Here is a 20525-nt window from a genome sequence, read left to right as displayed (position 1 = left end):
CGGTTTGGAGGGAAAGGTAAGGGTTGTGGCTGTTCATATATTTAACGGGTATGATGGGAGCAAATATATAGCAAATGGTAAATTATTCGATAATAATTCAAAAATGAAATTATTCGCAATAAATGAATCAAAGATTAAATTATTTTCGATAAATTTTCCTTTATTAAACTTATATTTTCGTGTATTATTACAACATATAAAATACCGAACGCCAACCAATAAAACTTGCTTAAAACCACTAATTACTATCAAACAAATTATTTTGTTAAGTTTAATTTTACATAAGATAAAATCAAAAATGTCATAATCATATTGTACTTCCTCCTCTAAATAAATTAACCATATGAAGTATATTTCCTCTGTTTTAAATTAGTTGCAACGTTAGAAAAATAATATTATTCATTTATCACCTTTAATTTGTAATTAGTATATAACTTATAAGTTAAAATATAGTCAAGTGAGATCTTATTTGATTTGTCTAATTGCAAAGATCATTAATATCAAATTTTATAATTTTTTAATCTACATAATAAAAATAGTAAAGATTAAATTAGTACATTGGACTGCGTGAAAAAATAAACGTTAAGTATTTTAGGTGCATCAGCCACAATGCTACCCCTTGGTCATTTTGACACTCCTTTTGAAAGACCTCAAAAAAAACCCAAGCATCGAACAAACACTCCTTGGTCATTGGAGTAATAGTTGTACGCTCAAAAACTCCGAAGAAAACATAAGCTCATCAAATTCTCTCTCAACTTCCCCATGGTTTACCTAACTTCGTGGGATGAATTCGTGGAGCGATCTGTCCAATTATTTCGCGCCGATCCTGAATCTGTAAGTCTTTGTTTTCTCACTTCAATTTTTTATTTTCTTACTCGCATTGTTTTCACATTTTTTAGTTGTTGATTGAATTTTTGAATTAGGCTTTTTGAATTTAACTATCTGCTTAATACAGACTCGTTATTCGATGAAATACAGACACTGTGATGGAAAATTGGTTCTTAAAGTTACCGATAACAAAGAGGTATTATCCATGTTCTTTCTGCATACTTTTTGTTGCTGAAAATTTTAGCTTTGGTTGTGTTAGATTCCAAATTAGTTGACTTTATTGAATGCTAAAGTTCTTGTAATGGAAATGTGTGTATGTTTTCTATTGGTTTTTTTGAATGATCATTGTCAAATACCCTTTGGGGATTTGAATTGTTGAATGTGTTGGATGTGAAGTTTATTTGGGTAGATAAAAAAAATTGATTTCTTATCTAAATTTGGATGTAAAATATGGTGGGAAGTGGAGCAATGTATCTAGAGAATGTTGGATGTAAAGCTGATCAGGGTCGATCAATAATTTTGGTTTTCTAATCCAAATTTTGATGTAAATCATGGTGAAAATGATGCATCCAGAGAATGTTGGATCTGAAGTTGATTAAACTAGAATGTAAACAAATAATTTTGGTTTTCTGATCCAAATTTGGATGTAAAATATGGTGGAAATGATGCATCAAGAGGATGTTGGATGTGAAGTTGTTTAGGGTAGATAAATAATTTTGGTCTTCTAATCCAAGTGTAGATGTAATATATGGTGCAAATGATGCATCAAAGATATGGAGAAGAATAGAAATTTAATATGGGTTTTTGTTAAAATATCACTTGGTTGTTTGTGTAAGGACATTATCTTGTTGATGGAATTTGTTGGTTTATGGTGTCATAGCAATTATGAAGGTTAGAGATTTCACCAAGGTAATATAGGATGTTTGGAAATAAATGTGAAAAGGGATAGATATTTTCTTAATTTGTGTGGTTGTCCTCTCGTTTTTTTTTTCCGTTCTCTCCATGACAGAAAGGCATAAACCCAACAAAATTCGATCAATCAGGAAAACTTCTAATGGTTTCTAGATCCATTTGCACAAGATCAACGACTGGAAGTAACTCACCATTGAGTCTTGATCAAGAATAGTCAGATAAATCGTATATTATTGAATACCTAGAGTCCAATACGAGAAACATTGTTATAAGGATTGGACAACCATGATTAAGTGTTATTCCATAATGGATGAGAAAAAATGTTCTACGTCTACAGTTCCATAGCACTCTTGAAAATTGAATTGGAGGATATTTAGGAAGAAATGGTAGGTCGTGACAGTTCGTCATATAATCACCCCATGGGCCCACTCGTGTGGACAAACCCACGAGGCACCCAGGCCCACAAACCCACGAGTAATGAGCGTTGACTTGCAATCTTGCGTACAGACTTGATGAGGTCCACTCTTTACCAAAACCATTGATGTTAAGAAGATTACCCACGAAGCATTATATGCTAGTCCATAACCCATTATTTTAGTGTTGTGGGATCTTTCTCACATGTGTAATATTTCCAACCACCCCCCTCATATGTGAGCTACATCATATCCAAGAATCACCTTTGGCTCGGATATCAAGTTAGGCCGTGACAATTCGTCACATAATCACCCATGGCCCTACTCGTGTGGACACACCAATGGGTCATCTGGCCCATAAAACCACGGGTAATGAGTGTTGACTTGCATACACTTTGATAAGGTTCGCTTTTTTCCAAAACCATATGGTAGTAGGAGGATTACCCACCGAGCTTTATACATGTCCATAACGCATTATTTTATTGATGTGGGATCTTTGTTGCATGTGTAATATTTCAAACAAAGTATACTATTGGAAAAACTACATAGTTTGCTATATTCTAGAAGTCAATCCCTTTTTTTGTGGTGGAGGGTTATGTTTGTCGAATGTGGAGTGATTTACAGATTGACAAAGTGGGTCTCATAGGCTAAGTATCTATACTGTTAGATTTCTCACTCAAGAATGTTGTTCCTTTTCCCCCAACATGAATGGTATGTTCTTTGACAAAAAACCTCTTATTGTTAAACAATAGAAAGCTGATTTAGATGTCAAGAAGGAAGGGACTAAGACCATCTTGATATGGGTTTTTTTTTTTTCCCCTTTTCTAGATGTGAAGTTTTGGGGTGACAAGTGCCTTGCGAAAATTTCAAGGTTGATACATCATTACATGGATTCTTGTAATCTCTTTGGCCACATGAAGGAAACATGTCATGGCAGTGAACTCGGAAATCCTTCTAAAACCATTCCAACCTCCAATACCACCAAAGCCATCCAAAAGACAAAATATTTGTTGATAAAAACCCAATTACGAAAAACCCAATTGATAAAGATAGATTCCAATTGGTGATGAGGAAAGTTTCCTAGCCACACCAAATAGTACTACTGATAATCTTTTGAGGTTGTAGCAATTTGACGAAGGATACTCGAGAACATGATGACCCTGAAGTCAAAAGTGAACCTAGAAATGTAGATGAGGGGTGTTCTTGAATAGCAGGGGTGATCTGTCTCTGTGTCCATGAGTAACATCCTTGCATGGAATGTGGGAGGCTTTAACAATCTAAGTAAACAATCAAAAATTAGGAGATTCCTAGCTACCCATGATGTTAGTATGTTTTCGGCTTCTCGAAACCAGGGTGAAAAACCAAAACCTTGGTAATTTGTATCTAAAACTTTGTAAGGGTTAGTATTTTACTTCCAGTTTGGCACACCATAAAGGCGGAAGAATTATTATAAGCCAAAAGTCATAAAATTACCAAGTTGAAATTTGTTTTTGTAGAAGCCAAGTCATTCCCTCTTGGATCAAGAATTCCTCTAGTATTCCCTTCTTTTGTTCTTTCATTTTTGCTTTTAATGATAGTAAAAAGTTTGAGTTTCTCTTTGGAATGACTTGAATGGTTTTTCTAAATTTTGTTATGATGCTTGGATTGTCCTTGAAAATTCTAATTTTATGCCTAACATTGATGAAAGACATGGTAGTATTGTGGAAGATAGTGATCTTATCTCCTTTCCTTTAGGGATTGTATGATGAACTCCTCTCTTGAGGATATACCCATTATCGGCCTTTTCTTTACCTGGAGTCCTAGACCAATAAGCATTAGGGAAAAAATGTGCACTATTTAAAATATATAGGGTCCTTGGTAACCAAAGCGGAGGAATTCCCTCTCTTAAGCTACTGCTAGCTTTTTCCCTAAAGGTCTCTTTGATAACACCGAACCAGCCTTAATTCAGTTTTTCCCTTACAGAAAATTGCCAAACCCTTTCATTTCTTTAATCTTTGGTGCCATAAATTAGGGTTCTTAGAGACTGTTCAAAAAGCTTGGGATTTGAATTATGTTGGTTTCCATGCTTATACTCTTACCCAGAAGCTTAAGGTTGTTAAAAGGGATATCGAAACTATGCATTCCTCCCGCCCTGATTTGGAACATCTCATGCTTAGAACAGAGAATAATCTTTTATGTGCTCAAGCTTGTCTTGATGATATCCTCATAATTCTGACTTGGCCACTTAGGAAATGCATTTTAGGGCAAGATTTCAAATCTTTTATTTGTCTGAAGTCAAACTTGGTTTGATCCAATATGATGATGAAAGCTCTAACAGGGACAACAGAAATAATACTTCCTCCGTTCCAAAATACTTGCACCAAACACATTTTTGTGCAATCCAATTTGTTTATCGGATCGTTTATATCTAGAGTTGTACATAATTAAAAATTACAAAAATTTGTATTATGAAAATATACGACGAGACGAATAAAAAAAGATCCCGCATGACTAGGTTTTTTTCTTGTATAATAGCCGAAATATGTAAATTACAATAGAATGATGAATAGGGCATAAGTTGGTTTGGTGCAACTGTGCAAGTAAAGTGGAACGGAGGGAGTATTAGAGTTGTGAGCGCGGGACTCTTTTCTCACACTCTTTACTGATTTGATATGCTTCAAGCTTGACAGAAAGGTATCTATAAGTGATTTTTTTGTCAATAAGGCATCATTCTCACAACTCAATACCATAACATTCTGAACCTGCAACAATGTACTGATGATGATATCAAAACAGTTATGTGGTCACTTCCTGATTTATTATTGATGGGTTCACTAGTAAGTTCTTCAAATTCTCTTTAGATATTATTGGCACTGAGGTTTATTTTGCTATTAAGGAGCTCTACAAAACTAGGAAACTCCTTAAGAAATGGAATGCAACAACCATTACCTTAATTCCATAAGTTAAAGCTCCCAAAGGCCCTACTAAGTATTGACCTATTTCATGCTACAATGTGCTTTATAAATGCATTTCCAAGCTGAGGTGCACTACAATTTCTCTTAACTTGAATGATCTTATCTCCCCCACTCAAGGATCCTTTGTATAGGGGAGAAACATCTTGCATAATATTTTTCTATGCCAGGAGTTAGTAAAACATTATGGTAAACATTATGGTAGAAGTAATGCCTCAGCTAGCTGCCTAATGAATGTGGACATACAAAAGGCTTCTGATTCTGTCTCCTTGGAATCCATACATGATCTCTTTGTTGCCTTAAATTTCCCTTCTCATTTCACCAACATCATGATGGAGTGTGTGTCTCTAGCCTCAAGTTTACCTTGCTTATCAATGGCATTATAGTTGGATATTTTCTCTCTAAAAGGGGTTTGAGGCGAGGAGATCGCCTATCATCGTTACTCGTTGTTCTTTGTATGGAATATTTCACTCACATCATGAATATGTTGACAATATTGTTGGGATATAGTTCCATCCTATGTGTAAAGAGCTGAAAGTCAATAACCCTAGCTTTGCAATGATCAACTTATCTTAAGCAAGAGGGATAAACTCTTTGCTAAGCCCTCGGGCAAAGCTAGAATTCTTTGCCAAAACACGAAATGCATCTTTTTAAAATATTAGCTATTATGTGTTTTTAATTGTTTGTTTTGAGCATTACGTGATTTGGAACTTTGTTGGTTTATGTAATTTGAAATGTGGTTGTTGTATCTATTTATACTTTAAAAATCAAAAGACTTAACAAATATTTCGTTTCAGATTTTGAATGTTGGAATACTTCATATAATTGGTCGCACAATTAGTACAAAATATAAGAACAAAGTTCCTTGTTAGTTAAAAAATGAATAAATAATTTTATACGAATGGACGAAAATTGTAAAATTTGTTTTGGACCAAATCTAGATGGGTCTGGGTCTAAATTTTCCATACCCTATGGATCTGGGTCCGGGTCTAGGTCCATTAAAAAATAGGGTCTGGATCTGGTTCTAGTTGGACCTGACCTAGATCCGACTCATGCCCATCCCTACATCCGCTTTTTTCTCCATAATTTTCTGACTTACTCTTTCTTTACTTTTACTTTTTATAACTTTACTTTATTTACTTTTACTTTTTTTTTCTCTTCTGCCTTACTGTTCTACTGTTGGAATTTTTTTAGCGTTGTACTTGTATCTATTATTTAAATCTAATTATCTTTTTACCAGTATCTATATTTAGATAATTATTTAGAGTAAATTATAACACCAAAAAATACCCATCGTTCTGCTATGCCCTTCAGTAGGGAGAAACGTTGGATTACTTATCGAAGAAGGCAAGTACAAGCAGCAACTCCCAAATCTGTTATAGAAGAGGAATGACGTGTCAGCATAACAGAATAAGTACAACTTGCAGGCTATTTTGCAGTAACATATTATGGAATATTCTAGGGGGAATGAATCGGTTAGATTTTGTGGGAGGGTAAGGTAGTGCAATCTAGTCCAGATATATGGTTGTAATAAATAACAGTAGTATGCTTGATATTTGTAAGAAATACCTTTGAGGTAAGGATTCCCTTGTTGAAACAACTCATTGTAAACGTTCTTCACCATCTTTTCTCTAACACAACCTTCTTCACTTCTTCTTCTTCTTATTCTTCTACATTTTGTTATCTTTTACTTGCACATGTCATAGCATGTTTGAGTCACTTCGATAGCATCTTGTATTTTCGTTCCCGTCCCACGTTCTAAACCGTATTGCGTTTCAAGTAACAATGCTCCATACACTCTTCTAGGTTTTCTTTGAGAAGAGCAAAAGTTAAATGCCCAACTGGCTGTATTTAGCAATTCTAAAATCTTATCTTCTTTTTTTCCTTTACCTTTTTTATAATAATTATCTTCTTTTTTTCCTCCATCTTTTCATTTTCCTTTTTCTTTCCTTATTTTAGGACTTTCAACTTATTTTTCTATGTTTTCCTTTTACTTACTTTTAGTTATCGACCCCAAATCGTACTTTGATCTGGTTTGAATCGTCTCGCCAGCTATGATAACTCGACCAAAAATCTTATCGACCTGACCTCAGATTTTGAAAATTGGTGAATTTCGTTCCCGAGTCCCGACCCCACTCCGTGCTTATTTTTAAGAAGCGCGAGGCGCAAAAGATCCTTAGAGCCTAGGCGCAAAGCGCAAGGCGAAGGCGTGAGCTTTTTTTAGGCGATGCTCACTTTTTCACTAAAGCTTAAAAATCAATTTTACAACATATATAATACTTCGAAGAACATGATATTCATATTTTAGTATCAACAAGCTTGAAAACATTCATTATCCTTGCGGGAAACACCACTTTAGCACAAAACTATTATGATGAGAATATGAAGAATTCCGAAAGTTCTTTTCTTGTTCGCATGTTTTTAATTTTTTTAAATAAGCAACGGTTTTTTGAACTTCATATTTAAGTAAATTTGGGTTTTAAGTTTTATTTCTTTTATGAACAAACAAGCATAAGTCAATTACTCAGCCCAACAAGCAGGTACACCGGGCTGACAAGGCGTGAAGCACATCAAAGGCGCCCAAGGCGCATGCCTCATGTAGTGGGCTTTACCTCACCTGGCCAAGGCGTTTTTAGCTGAGCTTTAGCTCGAGGCGTACAAGGCGCAAATCGAGGCACGCTTTTTAAAACTAAAACTCTGAGACTCAGATCAATCCTCAATCCTGGTTACACTAGGTTTATTCCCATGAAGGCTCGTGATCTTGATGTCAAGCTGTGAGTAGGCTGAGGATTTATAGACTTGGCTTTATATTTTATCTACAGTGATTTATCAAGTTTGGCATTGACTTATTTTCTATAGCCGAAGGATTTTCAATGTGGTGAATGGTTTTGGAGCAATTAGGGGTTGAACAGAAATCGAAATATTATGCTGTGGAAGAGAAGCCTGCTGTCATATTGAATCCTTAGTTCTGATGGTTTTGCATAATTAACTGATAGAATATGATGTAGCCTGCTTTTAAAATAGTTACTGCAAAGATTAGGCATGCTTTTATTTTGATTTAACTGATTGGAGGATTGATTCAGAAAGTAATTTGGGATAAGTTCGCTGTGGGAATGTGGAAAACATTATGGCATTTCTTTCTCTAGAGTGTCACTCTTGGTATTAGCCTCTGGTTGCTTTAGTATGAGACACTTGTGGATTTCTCTTATGGTAACCGATAAGTGTGTCAGTTGTCTGACATGTTATGTGGAGATTGAGTTAGCTGTTAATGTTGATAGCTTAAACAAACTTTGGATTCCCACAACTATAAATGGATGCTTAAGTTATACGCAGGTATTATGTCTACCAGTTGAGCAGGTATTGTTGGAATTTACTGTTAATAAAGAAAAAGGAGAAGAACATCTAAAGGGGAATGTAATTTAAAATGAGTGTGAGTTCTGACGATTGGTCAGTGAGGATATTTTGATGTTCAAGTTACACAAGTTTTTTTGTTGATTTCATTGTTTGCTTTGTGAAGTCCTGAAGGCTTGCCTAACTCTTCAGCTGACCATATTTTGCAAGGATTCTGATATTTAGCTTGACTTTCAAATAATTGGGTTAATTATTAAGCACAGTTTGTGTACTGCTGCTTTGTGCTAGAACTCAGAATATGATAAGTTAAGACTTGAGACCCAATAACTATTGTGTATTAATATTTGTTAGTGTGGAATGACATTCATCTGAGTTGCCTGAAAATTTCCATTTATTGCAGCAATCAATTTGAGATCCAAATCCCCGCAGTAGTATTAAGTAAATAGATCCTTGTTCGAGTTTCTGACTTAGTATTTGCTGATGTGACTGCCAGTGCCTTAAATTTAAGACTGATCAAGCACAAGATGCAAAGAAGATGGAGAAGCTCAACAATATATTCTTTGCTTTGATGGCTCGTGGTCCTGAAGGTACCATTCTTTTTTCTACCCCATCTCTCCACTCGTCTTTCTTTCCTACTTTTGTTGAGATTTAGCGAAGACTTTTTCTATGGACTTGAAAATAGTGTTGTTGCCTTTGTTTCGCTGATATATAGTTCCTTGTTTTGTGTATTCTGTAGTGGATATAGCAGAAGTCACAGGGAAAGAACAATTGGAGGCACAGCCGTCAAAGAAAGGAAGAGGAAGAAAGCAATGATTTGTAGCTAAAATCTTCGGTTAGGTACTAAGGAATGTAGTTGATCAAGGTTTTCTGTTGGAGCTCATCGCATTTGTAATTGATTTTGGACTACAATTGAGATTTTTTTCCTTTGCTTTTCAGATATCTTTTATGATATGAAATTGTTAATGTTATTTGAATCAATGTCTGAGGGATCGTAATAATTTCTGGCATTTCGTAGCTACTTTTCTTGTCCTAGAATATTGAACTTCATTCATGCTTATCTACCAAGTTACTCTTCATTTTGCTCTCTTTTCTGAGTTTTACGTCCATGGCTTCCGTTTCTCTCTCCTAGTTGAGATGCTCTTCATTTTTCTCTCTCTGTCCTTCAAGTCCGCAAAGGCCTATTATGGCTCTTCCTCTTCATGGACTTACAGTGAATTTAAGAGGGTTAGAATACATCACAAGTTGCATGCTGATTACATACTATCAGGAAGGGTCCTAATATTGGAGAAAATGTAGTGGCTCGAGAAGAGTAGCATTGATGAAAAGCTCAAGAAACTCCTGATAATTAAAACGGTAATTATATCAGTTTCTATAACCTAGCTCCTCCTTACAGGTGGGGGGAAACCATCAACAAACATGAATTCCTATTCAGATCTACCATGTCACCGGTCCCATTGAGAAAGCTACATTCGACCCAAAAAGCTCCCATATTTAAAGGTCGAATGTAGCTTTTTCAATGGGACAAAGGAGTTGACCTACTTGCCCTCGGATTCAAAGTTTCTACAATCTAAACAACGCAGACTTTCTATGTTTTTGAAATAATTTATACAAGCATCCAAAGTTTCGAGCCTACATTCTGCAATCTCAATTGAATCTAAACAAACCGTCTTTTGGTGCAACCATGAGTAGTTCTTTTGATCCTTCGAAAATGAAGGAGGCAGGGGTATATCCTCTAAAATGGAATATTGTAAGAGTTTGAAGTAAGCATGAAAGTAGCTTAAGCAATCCAGCACTAAATAGTAAAATCACAATTTCACTCTACACAATCTTCACCATAACACAAAAATGTGAGATTAATCTACAAAAATGATTCCATTTTCTCTAATGGTATCAAGGACAATGCCAAGCTTTCCCTCAATGCGCTCATCTTTCCGAGGCTCATAGGCCAGGGCATATACATCAGCTTCTTTTGATCTCTCAGCAATGAGCTTACCAACCACTCTGCATGCATTATTATCAGTAAGGGATGTCAAGGTAGTTCTTAAATCCTTAGCATTCGTGGTTGCAACAGATATCACTTTGCTGGTTCCACGGTGCATCACTTTGGCATGAATAAATCGCTTCGAGAAGAATACATTTAGCAGAAAAGGTCTCATGAACATATCAGTTCGTTGCTTCCATGATTTCCTACCCGTTTTCCTTGGTTCTCCTCGAGATCTCCGAGTCCAAGCTGCTTGAACAACAAAATCCTGGATAACTTTCAAGTTTCAAACATCAAAAATAAAAAACCAGAGTCACAGTTTCATATTTTAGAATTTATATCACCCAAAATGAGGTGGCGATTGAATTAGTATAGAGATTACAACACAATTAAGTGACTCCCACCTAGGCAAAGATTGGAGGGTAAAATATACATAACCTTACCCTTGTAATAACCGAGAGGTTGCTTCACATTGGTAATAACAGAGAGGTTGTTCACATTGGCCCTTGATAGCAAACATTATTTGCGCAACTAGTGTTGAGATTATTGCATGTATAATATTATATTAATCAGTCCCATGAAACTGTTAAATTTAAGGGTTGTCAAAGTGAGGGGTGATAAACTCGTAACAAAATGCCTTGAAGTTTGACATCTTCATATTTGACAAAAAAAAAAAAAGGCAACAAGTCAAATTAAAGTGATCAAAGAAAATGGAGGAAAAGAAAAGGGAAGAGGAAGGACAAAGGTAAAGAGGAAGTAGCCCTATAATTCAACTCCAAATCTTATCAACTTTTGTAGGATTTACATCTAAAGGAAACTGGATCACTATACTTCCCTCGCCCTTCCTTTCCCCTGATCCATATTTCAATGTATGAAAATAGATTCATCACACTTTCACCCTTATCTTAGAGTCGTGTACCAACTGGTTAGCTCATTTCATGACTCAACAAACTGTAATAGTACCCAATATCATCAATGGAACCGTGACCAAATACCTTAAATTCCACAAAAAGTTTCATAAGCAAGAATTTGATTTGACAACCAAGAGCATTAAGTTGGTTTTTTTTATCAATTAATGAGACCATATGAACAATGACGGGTTAAAAATCTAACAATGTATTCATAAGGTAAAGGAATCAAAATGGCAATCTTCCTTTTAGACGTATGCTTAAAGAGAATGAAAAGAAGCTGGTCTCATTATCAAGTGACTTTTAGTTTGTTTACCAGATTCTTGAACAAACTCCATTAATTATTCTCTCATTACCACAAGACAATTTCCATTTTTTTTAGTAATTAAAACTTATTAGTTTTGCTTTTATTAAAAACTAATACTACATATTATATCATTCTAAATAGTTCAGCTAAAACAACAGATGTAGAAACACAAACCCTAACCCCCAAACCTAATTTATGTGGGAGCCACCTAATGAGGGTAATGAAATATATGCATCAAACTAAAACAATTATCATCACCAAATTTCAAAATTCATCAATTTGTCAAGCACATGGTTTATTAACAATCATTCTATATCTCCAAAAAAGAAACTCATTCTAAATATTTCAGATAAACAACTCATACTGAAGAAACAACTAGAACACAGTATAATTTGGATAGTGCAATTTGAACTAAATTGACAATTGAATCTGAACAAAAAAACATACATATATGGGTTTGTAAAAAGGAAATCATACCTGTTTGGGTGTAGAATTTGACAAATTAGTTTTGGACTTGAGAGAAAGATTGAATTGAGGAAATGAAGAAGACCATGATAATGAGGTGGGCTTATTCTTTCGAGCTCCAAACAAGTCTGACGATATAAGAAATGCAGAAGATGATATGCTACAAGCCATCTTCTTCTTTAAAAGTAATTCCTGTGGCTCAAACAAATAAACCAGAAAGAGAAAATTATAAAGAAACTTTTAATATCATATCCTTCAACTTATTATTTAAATATAAATTGTCAAAAATATATCAACCTTTTGATTTGTAGAAAAAAAATACAACTGTTTATTTTTAAATAAATTCACATATTCGGTATAATTGTTTAAAATAAACTCAATTATTGTTTATTTCTAATTGTCTAATTACAAAAAGCTTTAAAGATGGCTATAAACAATAGGAGGATTTATTTAAAAATTAAACAATTGCTAAATTTATTTTTAGCAGATCAAGCAAAGATAGATTTATTGTTGAAAAATTTCCCCAAATTTGAATTACACAAACAAGATCACCCGGTTAATGAATCGATCAATTACACCAATAAATTAGTACAAGTTCCCAAAAAAAAAGTGGGAGAAAGTTGCAAAATTTCAACATGAACAGTTGTAAATTGAAATAGAAAATATTTTTATTACTTATCAAAATATTCCATAAATTATCATACCCATCATTTATCTATTGCCTATGACGAGTACAATTTCATACCCATGCCTACCCAAATAGGTTTTTATCCGAAATTATCCACACCCACTATATGCCATGTCCATCTTATACTTACCCCATATCCACCACATAGCCACTTTATACCCACAGGCTACATCATACCGCCCTATCCTTACCTCGTACCCACCCACCCCTTACTCGTCTATAAACTCTAAACACATTGTATCATAAAAGTCATAGTAATAGTCATAGTTATCAACCTAGTATCCTGTATAGGTCGGGGTCCGGGAGAGGAAGGTAGCGGACAGACCATACCCGTACCCCCTACAAGGAAAGGGCACAGAGGATTGCATACACACAAATAATCACCTAAAAGGATGGGCCCTACAAAGAGAAATGTGAGTGGTATACACCTCGCATTCTCGCCTAGGAAGGCATCTATAACAAATAAACCACATTAAAATTGTAACTGAATCATAAAAAAGAAAAACAAAAGGAAACTAAAAACTCGAATAGATAACTAAGATAGAAAAAGGTAAAGGAGACGGGAACTATCAATAATCTAAAACACAAATATGATGTCTCCAACTATTTTTATCCCTAGTCAGGTCCTCAGATAGGTGCAACTCCTACAAGTCAATTTTTATTTGTTTATTCCACGTTCTCTTGGGTCTACCTCAACTTCTCTTGCCCTCCACTACTAAGGCTTTCCACCATTCTCTTTGGTGCATCTCCGCTCTTCCTCTTCATATGTCAAATCCAACTTGACCAGTTTTTACGCAACTTTGCTCACAAAAGGGCGACCCTTGCCTCTCTCTCAACTCCTGGTTCCTAATTATATTTATCCTTGTGTGCCCAAACATCCAACTCAACATTCTCATCTCCGCTACATTCATTTTTCGTTCAACGGACTTTTTTACCGGCCAACATTCTATCCTATACAACAATGCATGCCTAATGGCCACTCGGTAAAATTTACCTTTTAATCTAGTGGGAAATTCTTATCATATAGCAGCCTAGTAGTCGCTCTCTATTTCATCCACCCGTTTTTATTCGATAGATTACATCTCCATTGATCTCCCAATTACTCTCGATGATTGACCCTAATTGCTTAAACTTTGTTGTGCCAGTGACAACATCTTGCCCAATATGCACCTTGGGATCATGTTGTTGTCCCATCCCACTGAACTTGCAACTCAAATATTCGGTTTTCGTACGACTTAAACGCAATCTTTTGCTTTCCAAGACTTCCCTCCACTCCTCTAATTTCGTATTGACCTCCTGAATAGACTATCCTATAAGATCTATTTCATTATCAAATAACATGTACCACGACACAGTTTCTCATATAGATTTTGAGAGCTCATCTATGATGATGATGTCAAAAACGAAAGGGCTAAGTGTGGATCCATGATGTAAGACCATATTTACCGTGAAAGGTTTTGTTATTCTAATCGGTGTCTGGATGCTTGTTGTGGCTTCTTCATACATGTCTTGTATGGCCTCGATATGTATCCTCAAAATACCTTAAGCTGCGAGGCTTTCCCAAAGGATGTTTCTTGGTATGCTATCATAAGCCTTCTCCAAATCGATGAACACCACATGCAAATTCTTTTTTCGCTCTTTATATTTCTCCATCAACCTCCTCAAAGCATAAATAGCTTTAGTAGTTGATCTCCCTGACATGAAACCGATTTGCTTCTCTCTAATCTCCATCTTAAGTATAATTCTCCTGTTTATCATTCTTTCTCACAACTTCGTAATGTTTGAGAAGTTTAATCCCACTATAGTTCCTCCAAGCTTGTGCATCTCCTTTGTCTTTTTATAGATCGAGATACGTGTGTTGCTTCTCAATTCTTATGGCATCTTGTGTCCTTAAGATAACATTTAAGAGATTAGTCACCCATTAAATGCCTTTTTCTCCTAAACATCTCCACACCTCAATAGGGATGTTATCAGGGCCTACAACCATAGCTCTCCTCATACTTTGTGTTTTTCCTACTTTCTCCGTAGTTATTCCACTACCTGGGCCACAATCTCGTTGTCTATTGGTGTCAGGATTCTCGCTTATGTACATCTTAAGCCCTTGAGATTCATTAAGTAACCGAGAGAAGTATTTACGCCACCTCCTCTTGATGTCGTCCTTTTTTGATAGGACTCGTCCGTCCTCATCCTTCATATAACTAACTGTATCAATGTCTTGCTTCTTCTTAACCCCAGCTTTTGCTAGCTTAAAAATACACTCTTCCCGTCTTTTGTGTCCAGCTCCTTATAGAAGAATTCATATGCTCTACTCTTTGCCTCAGCTACCGCCCTCTTTGCCATTCTCTTGGCTTACTTATAACACTCTCTCTTGTTTACCCTATCCGTTTCCTCCGTGCAACATAAGCTCCTCATAGCTTTTATTTTTATCCTTTATCGTCTTTTTTTAAATATTGTTATATTTAAAAAAACAAGGGGAAATTGTCAACAATGATCCAACCTTTGTTTGAACCGTTAAAAATAAACCAACCTATTGTTTAATTTAAATAAATCCACCTATTAGGTATATAAACCTACCTATTATACAGTGGCGGACCCAGGAATTTCAAACTGGGGTACAAAATACGAACGTCATGTCGTTCGGATAATCAAATAAAATTTCATAATTAATGCTTTATAATCACAATAAATAGATGTTTCTAAATCAAAATAAATCTTTCAAAATTAAGTACATATAATTCTAAATCAAAAGACATGATTCAATCATGCATCAAGCCATCAACAATCATCAACAATCAGTAAGCATCAAAACCAGTAACTTCAGTAAGCCAGCCATGAGTGAACTAATCAACTAATACTTGACGGTAAGCATCAAGCCATCAACAATCAATTCACCTTCCGGATTTCAGAGAATGGAAAAGGGTTTGTCATGTTTATGACAAGAGTAAAGAAGCAAGAAATTCAGAAGAAACATTTTGGAAGGCCACATTAGAGCACATGGAACATTGAAATTCTCAATGTTTGCAAAATGTTCTCTTATTGAGCAGTAAGCAATCTCTATCTTTCCAACCATTGATATTTTCTTTTGGTAGATTGACTAAACAAGCTATAATAAACTCACTTAATCTAATTCTATGAACAATAATGTCAAAACCTTAATTTCAATTTTCAACACTATAAGGTGTGCAATCTAGTAATCTTAAGAGCAATTTACATAAAGGACTTCCCTCAGGTAATGTGCAAAGAAAGCTTAAATAATATCAAACTTTAACAGTATTAACACTAAGTTAAAATGGAAGGAAATAGAGAGATTAGAAAGTATGGAAAATGAGGGATGGCATTTTTCTCATTAGAATACCAAAGCAGAGGAAAATAAAGGGAAAGGAAGTGGAAGAAAGGACTTCTTCCGCCACAGTCCACAGTCGACAAAAGCAACATTCAAAAATCAAAACCAGCATCAAAACCAACATTCATCTTCACCATTTGATTCAGAACATCAAGATCAAGAGAAATAGAGAATCAATATCAATTATCAAAACCGGCATCAAAACGAGTAAACAACAATCGACAAAACCAACATTCAAAAATTAGGGTTCATAAACGTACGGCGTGACGGCGGTGGCCGGTGGCACTGGGGAGGCAGGGATAGGAGCGCCGGAGGTACGAAGTCGACGTGGGGAGGCCGGAGGCGAGGCAAGCAGGCAGGAGGCCGGAGGCGAGGCAGGAGGCAAGGAGGCAGGAGGCGAGTTCGCTCTTCGCTGTTTCGCGTGAGGCTTGGCTTTCTGAAGCAAGCTTTCTCTTTCTTTTTCCCGTGCTTTTGGTTTTCAATTTTTTTTTTCTTTTTTATTTTTCAAAGTGGGGGTACAGTTGTACCCCTTGTCACTTCATTCGGTCCGCCCCTGCTATTATATTATAACCATCTTCATAGCTTCTTTGTAAGTCAAGCAATCAGAAAAAAACAATACTTGGGTTTATTTTCAGCAACTATATTGAATAGGTGGATTCATTAAAAAACAAACAATAGTTGAGTTTATTTTCAATGAATCAAGCAAAAGTTTGTTTACTTTTGACAATTTTCTCAAAAGACAATATATCGTTTTCATGGCTACAGTTAAGTAATATTGTCAAAACATTCGGGTTTTAATCATGTTTGACCAGGTTTTTTTTTATTTTTTGGGTCAAGTCATCTTTATGTCACAAGATGAAATTCTGCGCTATGACTCACTAATTTCTAGTCGGCATCCAGGTCAGTTTTGGGTTAGATCAAAATTTGACTGATTTAATAATAGCAAGCACTTGTTGGCTCAGTTAAAAATCCAGCTCAATTATCACTTGTTTTACTAACAGCGGTCGATTTGCGATCAAAACATGTTAAGAATACTACTTATATCAATGAACATATCACATAATTTCCTTTTTTACCCTTATTATTTCTTGTCAAATATTATGTATACCCCCTTTTCTTGTTTTTGTAAGATTTGAATTGGATTAGCTTTCTTTCAATATATTTCAGAATGGTTGCTCTGTTTGCTTTTCTTCCTCTTTAACATGGTATCAGATGGAACGATCCTCTTTTTCATCCTTGTCCCATTACAGTTTTTGATGCTTTCTTCCCCACCTTATCTATCGCCACTGCCTCTTCCATCATCCCTGTCCATTTCATCAACATTGCTGTAGTTTCTTCCTTTCGATCTGTTTTCTTCTTCATCAGGAAAGTTTCTGTTTTATTTCCTTTGCAATTCTCTTTTTCGTTTTTTTATGTTCTTGATTTTCTGATTTTCTTTATGAATCTTGTTCTTTCTTCATATTGGATTTGATTGCTGTTATCTCTGTTCCTCTTGTTTTTGATCTCAATATCTTCTTTTTCTTTTTTTTTTCCTGATTGCATGTCATATTTGTTTCCCTTCATCTTCGTTTTTTTTTTCCCTAATTTTTCATCAACCCTAATTTTTTTTTTCTTCCGCTTTTCCCCTATTCTTCATCAACATGTCTGCTGATTCTATCAACGATTTCACATCCAACAATTTCAATTCTCGAACACTAGATCTTACTACTGATCCTAGCACCGTTTTTACATACACCCCTCTGACACAACTGCTCAATCCTTCGTCTCTGAAAAATTTGACGGACAAAATTTCATCACCTGGAAATCTTCTATGATTATTGGTCTTTCTACAAAAAATAAAATGTGCTTTGTTGATGGCTCCTCCCACAAACCCTCACCCACTGCTCCTACATATCAAGCATGGATACTATATGCCAAAATACTGGGTCACCTTCCTTTTTCCAAGCTCTCTCATGTTCTTCCTTTCTTTAAGAATAAACCAAAATACATTGATACTATATGCCAAATATGCCCTGCATCCAAACAATGCAGATTACCCTTCCCTACAAGTGAAATAAAAAGTACTAAACCTTTTCATTTACTACATATTGATGTATGGGGACCTTATAAACATGCTACCCCAAGCAACTGTACTTTTTTCATCACTATAGTTGATGATTTTACTAGATATACATGAATTCATTTACTTCAATACAAATCTGATTCTGTTCATGTTCTACTTAAGTTTATAGCATACATTGAAAATCAATTTAACAGCAATGTTCACATTATCAGAACAGATAATGCCAAAGAATTGTGTGAAGGTCCCATTAAAGATTTTTATTATAAAAAAGGAATCACTCATCATACTAGCTGCACTAATACTCCACAACAAAATGGTGTTGTTGAACGTAAGCACAGACACTTATTAAACACTGCTAGAGCCTTATCATTTCAAGCTAACCTACCTCCCACCTATTGGGGAGACTCCTTACTATGTGCAACATATCTTATAAATAGAATGCCTCTATCTGTTCTTAAACATAAATCCCCTTATGAATTATTACATCAATCCCCTCCTGTGCTTGATCATCTTAGGACTTTTGGATGTTTATGTTTTGTTTCCACATCTAAAGTCCACAGATCAAAATTTGATCCCAGGGCTGATGATTGTGTTTTCTTGGGTTATTCTCTCACACAAAAAGGGTACAAGGTTTTAAACTTACTCAACAACAAAATTTTTATTAGCGGAGATGTTATCTTCCATGAAAAACATTTCCCTTACCATAGTCAATCCAGCACCAACAATTCTAAGAAACGTTTTCAATTCTTCCTCCCTGCTGACACAACACACTCTCAATCTCTTACCCATCTCACTGATGACCTCTATCCAACCTTTTCCAATCCTCCCTTACAAACACCCACTACAGGTTCTCCCAATCACCTTCCCCTCAGATCTGTTCAACCAAGTGACCAACTTCTTATTGACAACAATGCCCCTATTCCTCCCAGAACATCCACCAGAATCTCCCATCCCCCATCTTACTTAAATGATTATGTATGTTCTAATATAATTTCTGATATTTCTAACCAACATTGGTGCAATTTGGTTACCTTGGACAACATACCTACTAACAGTAAGTCTATTGTTTATGATAAATCCCAATTTATTGAACCCACAACATATAAGCAAGCATGTAAAGATAACAGGTGGATACAAGCTATGAATGCTGAAATCACAGCCCTAAAAGCAAACAACACCTGGTCCTTAGTTGACCTTCCACCAGGTAAGAAGCCCATTGGATGTAAATGGGTCTATAAAATCAAACTTAAAGCTGATGGAAACATTGAACGCTTCAAAGCCAGGTTAGTTGCAAGAGGTTACACACAAACACATGGTGTGGACTATGATGAGACATTCTCTCCTGTTGTCAAAAGTCTCAACTATAAGAACTATCATTGCTGTTGCTGCTACTAAAGGTTGGTTTCTCTATCAACTTGATGTCAATAATGCCTTTTTACATGGAGATCTTCATGAGGAAGTTTATATGAAGCTCCCAACAGGTATTCCTAATCCTCATAACAGAGTATGCAAATTACACAAATCCTTATATGGGTTAAAACAATCATCAAGACAATGGTTTGCTAAACTTCACAATGAATTACTTCTCCAAGGATTTAAACAATCAAAAAATGATTACTCTTTGTTTATCAACAACATTGATTCTTCCCTAACTATAGTTGCTGTTTATGTTGATGACATTATTCTCATAGGTAATGACCCAACAGTTATTACTCAGCTCAAAGATCATCTACATAAAGCCTTCAGCATCAAAGACTTAGGAAGATTGCATTACTTCCTTGGCATTGAAGTGTCCTATGTTCCTCAAGGCATCATTCTGACCCAGCATAAATACACTAAGGATATCCTCCAAGCCAGTGCATCAAATGATTTAAAAGCTGTTGTCACTCCTCTACCACAAAATATGAAGTTAAGCTCCATTGAAGGAACCCTCCTTGCTGATCCTCTCTATTATAGAAGCATGGTGGGAAAGTTGAATTTTCTCACTAATACTAGACCTGACCTGGCCTACTCTGTTCAGCATCTGAGCCAATTCATGCAACAACCAAGAGACACTCATCTCCAGGCTCTTCATCACACTCTAGGCTATGTTGCTTATACATCTGCACAAGGTATTCTTATGAATGGAGCTGACAAACTTACCCTACAAGCCTTCTGTGACTTTGACTGGGCTTCATGCCCTGATTCTAGAAAATCTATATCTGGATATATTTTACAACTTGGCAAATCTCCTATTTCATGGAAATCCAAGAAACAAGCTACTGTATCAAGATCCTCTGCAGAAGCTGAATACAAAGCCATGGCAAATGCTGCAGC

The 20525-nt window shown here is 35.6% G+C and overlaps 2 protein-coding genes across 3 annotated transcripts; one reads left to right on the top strand and one right to left on the bottom strand.

Moving 5' to 3' along the window:
- Positions 1-628: 628 nt before the first annotated feature.
- LOC130810646 (signal recognition particle 9 kDa protein) lies at positions 629-9531 on the top strand. 2 transcript variants are annotated; one of them, XM_057676787.1, is made up of 4 exons: positions 629-834; positions 956-1024; positions 8949-9042; positions 9192-9531. In XM_057676787.1, the coding sequence occupies exons 1-4, from the start codon at positions 763-765 to the stop codon at positions 9266-9268; spliced, it is 312 nt and encodes a 103-aa protein (XP_057532770.1). In that variant the 5' UTR covers positions 629-762; the 3' UTR covers positions 9269-9531. The 2 variants fall into 2 exon arrangements, with proteins under 2 accessions (XP_057532770.1, XP_057532769.1); XM_057676786.1 differs by lacking the exons at positions 8949-9042; positions 9192-9531 and adding an exon at positions 5400-6398.
- Positions 9532-10012: 481 nt separating this feature from the next.
- LOC130810645 (uncharacterized) lies at positions 10013-16650 on the bottom strand. The gene is made up of 3 exons (XM_057676785.1): positions 16408-16650; positions 12129-12308; positions 10013-10704 (listed from the first exon to the last, which is right to left on the bottom strand). The coding sequence occupies exons 2-3, from the start codon at positions 12285-12287 to the stop codon at positions 10309-10311; spliced, it is 555 nt and encodes a 184-aa protein (XP_057532768.1). The 5' UTR covers positions 12288-12308; positions 16408-16650; the 3' UTR covers positions 10013-10308.
- Positions 16651-20525: the final 3875 nt, after the last annotated feature.

The sequence above is a fragment of the Amaranthus tricolor genome, chromosome 4 (genome assembly GCF_026212465.1).
Source record: "Amaranthus tricolor cultivar Red isolate AtriRed21 chromosome 4, ASM2621246v1, whole genome shotgun sequence".
Classification (NCBI taxonomy): domain Eukaryota; kingdom Viridiplantae; phylum Streptophyta; class Magnoliopsida; order Caryophyllales; family Amaranthaceae; genus Amaranthus; species Amaranthus tricolor.
Note: the sequence above shows the minus strand (reverse complement) of the source record. Positions and strands in the feature narration are given on the sequence as shown.